Source organism: Ciconia boyciana, chromosome 3, assembly GCF_034638445.1.
Source record: "Ciconia boyciana chromosome 3, ASM3463844v1, whole genome shotgun sequence".
NCBI classification, from domain to species: domain Eukaryota; kingdom Metazoa; phylum Chordata; class Aves; order Ciconiiformes; family Ciconiidae; genus Ciconia; species Ciconia boyciana.
Genome location: NC_132936.1, coordinates 67,767,652 through 67,776,919, shown reverse-complemented (window position 1 = coordinate 67,776,919; position 9,268 = coordinate 67,767,652). Strand labels below are relative to the sequence as shown.

The following is a 9,268-nucleotide window of genomic DNA, read 5'->3' as shown; positions in this document are numbered from 1 at the left end:
ATACTGCACAATTAAAAGCTAACTTTTGGCACTATACTAGTACATTTAAAGTTTAGCACTAAGAATAACGTTTGTCAGCAGTATCTATGTATTTGTATCTGACATTTCCCCAATACTTGTAAACAAGGTACTAATTATGTTTTTTTGGAAGGCATTCTTATAGCCCACCACTGAATTTACATGCATTATATTATAAATGCACAGACACATGTTTGCACACCACCTCCCACCCCCCCAGTCCTACTTCAGACAGTAAGTTTCTCTGTTGTTGATTTCTTGTAGCTAAGTATTATATAGCATGAAATACTACAATTACAATCACATTCTGGAATATGATCATACTTAAGTCTGTGGCTCTGAAACTTCACTTACAAAGGACATAATTAAAAATTCCACCTGAAATGACTGCAACAATTTGAAAAGAACACCTCCAGTATTAGTAAATTCAATTAGTGCACATTTGAAAAAAATCTCCACCATTTCATAAACAATAACCTGCTCAGCAAAACACTTTTCAAAGACTTTTGTAGGAATCCTGAAGTATAATATGGAACTTCCCCTGCAGAGAGGTGAAAGTATAAAGAACTGCAAAAACATTAAGTAACACCAAAAACCTTTTAAGTAACAAACAAACAGATTTACTAGAATTCTAGCTTATATAAGTAGCAAAACTGAACATGGAATGTGTGACAGAAAACGTTTCTTTCTCCTTTCTTAAGCAAGGTTGAGAAGACAGGGAACTTGCAATCCAAAGAAAAAAGGCTAGCAAGTATATAGGCGGCAATCATACTGAAGAAGAGAGAATTGTCGGCTGTAGCATGCAACAAAAACGGCACTCTCCTTTATTTAATACTGTACCCGTACGTGTTGGGAATTGGTTTAAGAGGAGCTATGGGTTGATACTTTACCGTTCAGAGTGGCTGTAAAATGAATCAGTCAACACTTAAAGCTCACACAATATTTAACAATGGGGCCATAATTTCCAGTGCCTACCACAAATTCCAATTTGGAATAATTACAGGCTACCTACCTACATTCTCCTGACATGTTCAAATAGGTACACTTTTTGAATTTTTCTGCAACATTGGTTTGTACTTTTGGGCTATCTGCCACATTTAAAGCTGTCCCAGAGGCTATACTTAATGGAATTGAAACATTTTGCTATAATTTACTTTAGGCATCAGTTTGGATGATAAATACTCAAGAGTCTGTTGCATCAAATGTTAGCAGCTTAAAGATGTGGCTTCAAACATGGTTTGATGGGCTGTTACAAAACTTCTCAATTAAAAAATAAATGCAAAATAATTTTATGCAAAATAAAACTCAATATGCTAATTCAGGTATTGTGGTCTGAACGTTGGTATTAGGATATGTTTGGTTTTACAGAATTCATGAGAATTTTCTATGACAAATCTTCTAAACACTAGTTTATTTTCAGAAAGAATGTCCTGATAGCTTCTCTAAGAAATTCTTAAACTTTTGTATTAGCATTTTCATCTCCATTCCCCTCAGAGACACTTACTTTAATTTATTTCTAGGCAGAAGAAGGTTACATATTTGTAAATGATCACTCAAAAAAATTGCTTATGGCTTTTTAATTGCTTATTGCTTTTTTACTGATGATTCCCTGGTCTCCTAGCGGAACCTAGAGTTTCAACATAATCATGGCCAACAGACAATCTTTTATAGACTTTGAGAAATACTTAAATTTTCATTTGCAGCCTTCTTAGTTATGTACTTCCATTTCATATAATTATATCATAATAATACCAATTACAAATTGTATCAATTTTATTATTTTAAAATAACATCAATTATAACATAATAATATCAATTTTAATTGAAAAGCCTTGCATTAATACAGTATTATATCATAGCTTGCTTATTTTTCCATGTAACATAAAAGCCCTGAAGTTCTTTTAATTATTTTATAAATAGAAACAGGAAAACTGACTTTCCTCCTTCAAGTGCTGGGGACTGAAGCTGATATTAGTTAATAATGGTATGATCCCCAAATGAAAGCAACTTCTGATTTTTTTATAGCAATGCAATATATATATTTCTACATGGATCAATGTTCTGCATCCTTCTTTCAACTGAAAAGCAGGTTTTCCAATCATAGTGTAACACCACAATAATATAGATGGAATCATTTACAGTAATTCAGTTTGATACTGAAGTGAGGGTTCCATCTTGCATGAAGCACTGTACAAAACACAGGCTTATTGCCCAGGTCTGTACAGCATTACTGCCAAAAAGTTTCAGACTGATTTATTCTAAATTTCCCAAAACAATTAAAATCTAATCCAAATCACTGTCCAGATTAGCATGCTACCCCATATCAGAAAGCAACACAAACAATACCAGAGATTTTATCTATTAAATCTCAGTCAACTAAAATACTTAAGCACACATTTACAGGTTTCATACTACCCTTTTCAAACCTGCTGTCAAAGACTCTACACTCTTAAAAAGGATATGACCAGCTAAACTTTAATGCATGCTTACGTTTGATTTTCCTTTCCTCATCTTTTTGCTTTGAATATCAGACTTCTTTCAGTCACTGCAAAGCAGTGCAGCTATAAAGAATACATGGATTTGATCTGGCAGCTTGGAAAGAAAGACGGGTCAGATAATATGTCATTAAAATTACTACATAAATCAGACGTGCTTTATAGTGTACTCAATTATTATGTCACATTCGGTAAAAGGCTACTTTTTCTTTCTTTTAAACAGCATGGATGGATTTTTAACAATCAAGAGCTCTGTAGTCGCAAGGCCAGACCTCATAAAGACTCAAAATTCAGTTTCCAAGATATTTTAATTAAATCCCAAGTCCAAAAGGTCTCCACAACAAAGCAGACAGGAAGAATATTAGCTGGAAATATGAAGCTCTATGACACTAATACCAGAGATGAACCTATACTGCTTTAATGGCTGAAAACCAGGCCTTCTTTTCAGCCTCTTAAAAAGATGGAAAAGCTACGAAATAAATCTCCCTAAAAGTTCATGTTGTTTAGAATCTCTGCCTCTGGTTTCAGGATCATCTCTGATAAATATTAGTACTTTCTCTTAATTACCCATACATATACAAAATTGTAAGTGTTCACACAAAAGGAACAAGAACCAGTAATCAAGAAAACATGTAGCAGTCCGTACAGTTGTGGGGGATTGGGTTGGAACACCAAAATTACACTCTCTGAAGTATCAAGAGATGTTTTTTCCAGCATGTTTTAAAATGAAATACAAATGTCCTCAAGTCTCTCTCAACTTTGACTTATGCCTCCGATAATACCCAAATAATTTACGTATAGAAAAAAGTCCTTCCCATTGTGGATCTGTCAAGCCTTCTAACATGCTCTCATTTCAGAAGGCAAGCACTAATCTTAGTTACCATTTTAAAGCTATTATACTTACTATATAATTGCTTGAAATAATAAAATCGGAGTAAGAATTTTAACAGGACATTCTTATGCTCAAGTTTTTTACAGATTCAGCATTTTCCCATTCTGATAATCTAAATATTGCAAGATGAATTCTAACTCTTGAGCAGTGTTTACAGTACTTTCTTCAGTATTTTGCTTACATCAAGCCACTGCATTCATATGTTTCTAGCTCCACTGTTTGTAAAATGAAAACAGAGATTCCTACTGTACCATTAATTGCTAATCTGACACTGAACCAGTGATTTCATTGTCATGGGTGATGGGATTGAGAACTTCTGTATAACTCCACTCCCCTAACAGGTACAGTAATATGCTGTTAGTTCTTTAGGCAAAACACATGAATCTGTCGGATAAAGGCTTCATTCTCTGCCCGTAATCAGTAACTTGAGGGCCTTCTGTAGATTCTGCACAGCAGTGCTCACATCTTCATATTGCAAAGCACTGCCAGCATATTTGCAGTATTTTTGAGCTCTGGCAAAGTCCTCTGGTGTCAAACGGACTTCCCCTGCAAAAACATAAGTATTACAAAGTTACTATAAAAGAAATCTGACTGAGGCTTCCTTTGATGTGATTTCTGTGTTTTACTTATATTTGCAGTAGTATTATGAAAACCAGGCTAATATTTGTGGTAATTTTACAAAGACCAAGCTACAGTTTTTCTTCTGTTCATTTTTCTTTCCATTCATATAATGCTTAACTTCTTTGCTGCTGGCATTTGAAAAATATAAGAGGACCTTTCTAAACACTGGTATTTGAATGACCCAGTGCCTTTCAAAAGTAAGTCAATACCTTTGAGAAAGATCTGCTCTTCATCTAAGGCAGCAAAGGAGAGCTTTTTAACGACAATGAGTTAGCTGTAATCATATTACAACCTGCAAGAAACAAGGACAGTGTTTTTTGTGTTTACAGTATAATTACTTTGCTCTCTTCTTCAGGAATAATACATAGTTAGAAACTGTTTCTTCTCAACTGGAATAACTTTTCAAAATGTAGAAGCATTTCTCATTGGCATGTTTTTGCACATTTTATATTTCTGTTTTCTCCAAGTAATGTTTATGTTTCCAATTTTATGTAAGATGACTGAAAACAAGATTGATCTCATTAAATGTGCCCATTTTTGTAATACCGGAGAACACTAGCAAAAAATATTCTTGTAATACAGTATAAAACAATTACCTGTTATTTATTAATCAGAGTATTTTCTTGACATAAGTTAAGACATTGGGAATTCTGTAATGCTCACACACGTGCATTCAGTCTTCTAGAAAGCATAGTATGGATTTATGCCCTAACTGGCAGATTTAATATGTGAATAGCATCACTGATGTGTGCGTAAAATAAAGCACAGTTATGTTACTGTCCCTCCTTCCACCCACAAATTCACTGGGAGTTTTAAGGCTAATCCCATGCCACTCCAGTAACGTATGGATAAACTATAAAACCTTTACTCATGTTCTTTCAGAACAACTTAACTTGTAAAAGACTGATTTTTATGGACACAGATAAATAATTATATGCAATACTAAAGAATTATGTATTTATTTAATAGGTTTCCCACACAGCATCTTACAAGCAATGAACAGATCTCACAGATTAAAGAAAAAATGCATTTTAAAATGCACCACAGATTTTATATAAAATTGATTAAACAAAGATTTAGCTAAGCACAGCTTTCTAATTTTAAGCAAGGACATGAATATACTTAAATGTAATTTTTATGGTACAATTTCAGTTAGCTGGATCCCTTTCTTTCAAAATAAAACTGTTGTTTGCAATACTGTGAGAACGTTTATTAAAGAATCTCAGTTCTTATCAGAAAATGTCTATTATATTTGCTTTTCCTTTCCCCAATCTTATTACTTAAGAACAGCTTTTGAACAAATAAAACAGAAAACCTGGGAATATTAAAAACTAGACTGGTCTGCTGGTTTTCAAAACAGCCCTACCTCAATAAAAAGCAGAAGGGTAAGTGCTCTTAAGATTAATTTTATCAATTTTTACAATATACTCTAGAAGTCTACTTATTTTCCCTTCAATAAATAAATATAACCACAAAGTAACTGTTGAAAATTGAGGCACACGACAACTTGGTGGGCTCATTATCATTGCAATATATGTTAGTTTACTGGTGAATAAATGAAGCCACATTAAATCTCTTAATACATACACATGTGAGTAAATACATGTGAGGGAGTGCATAAACACAGGCACACACTCAGGTTATTTTGTAACCTAAATAAAGTCACAGGCTAAAAGCAGCTGGGGTCAATCTGCGACCACATTACTGAACATCTTTAAGAAATTAAAAAGACCAAGTTCCCCTCAAAGTGGCTTTATGCTATGATGCCAAAAGAAACTACAAAATCATTCTTTAAAAACTGGCCAAGGCATCAGTCCAGTATTCAACTAATTTATTGGAAGGAAGCCTAAATTCACCAGTCTAATCTTATTTTTACAGTTTAAGCTCTATTAATGTTTTGCTGGCATAAAGCCTTATTTATTATGAAATCTACTTCAGATGCTATTATGACATAACTGAAGGGAAAAAAGTTAACAATTTTAAATTTATAAACCAAAGTTTACACAGTAAGGGTGTTGATCTTTTGATGTGCTCAGTGGCCTCAGCTCCTACTGAAGTCAGCACTCACAATGGACAAGCAGAATAGAAATAAATAAAACAGCTCTGTGTTCTTAAGTTTTCAAAATAATGTGAAACTTAACTATAATGTCTGTACTTACATCAAAGGTATATCCACAAAAGTTAGTAACTGACTTCAATTTACGTATTCTAAGTTAAGCAGCTTTGGAGACAAGGAAAACAGCTTTGCAGAAAAAGACCTGAGGTCCTGGTGGACACCAATTTGTCCACAAGCCAACAATCTGCCCTTGCAGCAAAGAGGGCTAATGGCATCCTGGGCTGCATTAAGAGTGTGGAGGGAGGTGATCCTTCCCCTTTATTCAGCGCTAGTGAGGCCACACCTGGAGTACTGTGGCCTATTCTGGGTTCCTCAGTACAAGAGAGAGACTGACATCCTGGAGAGAGTCCAGTGAAGGGCCACAAAGATGATGAAGGGACTGAAGTACCTCTCACATGAGGAGAGGCTGAGAGAGCTGAGACTGCTCAGTCTGGAGAAGAGAAGGCTCAAGGAGGATCTCACCAATGTATATAAATACCTGAAGGGAGGGTGCATAGAGGATGGAGCCAGGTGCTTTTCAGTGGTCCCCAGTGACAGGACCAGAGGTGATAGGCACAAACTAAAACACAGGAGGGTCCTGTCTGAACATGAGGAAATTCTTTTTACTGTGAGGGTGACCGCGTACTGGCACAGGTTAGCCAGAGAGGTTGTGGGGTCTCCATCCTTGGAGAGATTCAGAAGCTGTCTTTTGAATTAACAGTGACATTTTTTCCCAAAATTCTTCCTTCAGTGCTGCAAATTAAACCATGGGGAGAGTGCAGGGGCAGGGGGAGACACAAAGGACATGGTCCTGAGCAACCCATTTTACCGGACCCTTGCTTGAGCAAGAGGGGTTGGACCAGATCACCTCCAGAGGTCCCTTCCAACCTCAGCCATCCTGATTCTGAGCTCTAAAAAAGCCCAACAACACTGAGATGGGAAAAGTATACTGTATTTATCGTGAAACAAACCTGCTTCTGTGTTAATCTGAAATTATTAGCACAGTAGTTACATTTATTACTGAAACATGGAATCCGTAACTAATGTCAACAAGCATGACTCTTCTTAGTTTTAGAGGAACAAAAAGAGAAACCCAAAAGGCGATTTGACTAGAGATGCTGAAAATCACGTTGGGGGAAAAAAGCAGTTTTAGAATGAAAATAATTTGTATTTTACATGATGTATCTGCTTCTCCTTGGTATCCTTTTCTATCCATCAGATGTTTTTCCTTTCTATGAAGTTGCCCAAATACAAGGCAGCTGATTTAAGAACATTTTAATAATGCAACTTGGTGTAAAAACAGTGATTGCAAAGGTAACTGAAATGATTTTTGAAACAAGATGCTCTTTTTTCCTATTAAGGCACTTAAGATATTTGAAATATAAGTCCTCAAAGATTTCTTAAGATCATGAAAACACACAAAATATCAAATTATTATTTCTACTTTGTGTGTAGAAAATCAAACATTATTATACACACAACTAGAATGGACAAATGGTTTCTCTATACTATGCCACCTGTGGAAGGGAGCATGTGGTAATGTAAGAAGATTTTATAAAAAGTCTGCGTAGCACAATCATGAATGCATTTAGTGTTAGCAAAATCTAGGAGTAATAAATTTTTTAAGCAAACTACACCAGAGAAGTGCTTGCACACATACAAAGTTGCTGTGTAGCTCTACATTCTGTTGTCAGAGACATTAACCAATGTTTAATTGCATAAGCTTTGACACTTTCAAAAGTCAATGTTAAACTCCAAAACCTGTTCCCACAGGACAGGACAATTATTGAAGGATTCACGCTGACCAAAATCAAAGGAATACTGTGACTTTAACTTAATTTTCTTTTGATAAAATATTCCACTCTTCTCCATCAAAAGTTTCTCTCCCACCATAGCATTAATCAAATTGCTTCTCCCATGTTATGGGAAGGAAAGAAAATATGTAATTTATTTTAAAAATATGCATTTGATCTTACTACCAGAAAGAGTCTTGCAGGAATATGTGGAATATCCTGTTTGGCTATGCCTATACTAGTACATTCAACAGTGCCAGGGAATGCTTCTCAGCACTCAAACTTGACTGTCTACACTGTCAAACTGCTGGAACAGACTCCAGTATGGTTTTGGCCCATGCAAACTAGCACTTTCCCAAACAATTCCTGGGCATGACTTGTGGTTAGAGCAGGCTAGAGACCATTCAATATTGGCAGCCTTCACAAACTACCTTGTTTAGAAGGTTTAAAAGTTTAATAGTATGGATGTGAGTGGTTCTGTGCCAGCTGTTCTCAGTGTCAAATATTTACAGGCATGTTTAATTTATTAGTATAGACACAGACATTGTGTCTAAATTGTGGAACAAGTGTACTTTGCACTGTGCTAGCTCTATGGATCTACTGGAGGGCAACACTGATCCCTCCTTCCCGTCCAAAGGAAACTTCAGTTTCATAGGAATGGTACATAGCAAAGTCTAACCTCAATAGGCATCCAGGATCTAGCCTGAATATATATATATTGCAACTCAGGAACTGGGGAGGGCTCCTGGGTCCCACAGTTTAGTATGTCCATTGTGAGATACAGGCATTTCTAAATCTACTTACTTACAGGTCAGGGAACAAGGCTACTGTGGAACAGAGTACTGTCAGCATAAAAAGGACTCCTCAGCAGCATGAGGAGAAGAATGATATCTGCCGTTACTCTTACACATACAGCTGAAGGGAGGATGCTTTGGGTCATGATCAGGCATGCATGACAAGATGGTGACAGGCAAGGACAAACACTTTCCATTGCTCTCAAGCTTCTCAATTCTATGCATGCAAACAAAACTGTTACTGTATCTCTGCTGACTGACATATCCCTTATGCCCTCTCAAACTCCTGCATAACGGACAGCATATTTTCTAGATTTTCAGAACCAAGGATCTCTATGAGCTGGATCACCTCTTCAGGTGCACTTTTGCAAAACTTGCTCATAAGAATGTAACACTAAGCTGTTACAAGACCCAAATTTGTAGTGACACAACAGATGTGCAGAGGAGGAATGCAGGCATGCAAATACTCAGGTTAGATCAAGTTAGAGATTCATCACTGTGCTTAGCAAGGGTCTTAATCTCTTAATTACAGGACAGTAGTTATTATGAATTCTCACAAT

General features: G+C 35.9%; 1 protein-coding gene across 2 annotated transcripts in view; it reads right to left on the bottom strand.

Moving 5' to 3' along the window:
• Positions 1-1,787: 1,787 nt before the first annotated feature.
• VTA1 (vesicle trafficking 1) overlaps positions 1,788-9,268 on the bottom strand; it is a 40,992-nt gene continuing 33,511 nt past the window's right edge. Inside the window, exon 8 of one of the 2 annotated variants that reach the window (XM_072855980.1) lies at positions 1,788-3,951. In XM_072855980.1, the coding sequence (XP_072712081.1) occupies positions 3,806-3,951 (146 nt within the window). In that variant the 3' untranslated portion in view covers positions 1,788-3,805. The remainder of the gene's footprint in view (positions 3,952-9,268) is intronic. The other variant, XM_072855979.1, reaches the window with a different exon arrangement.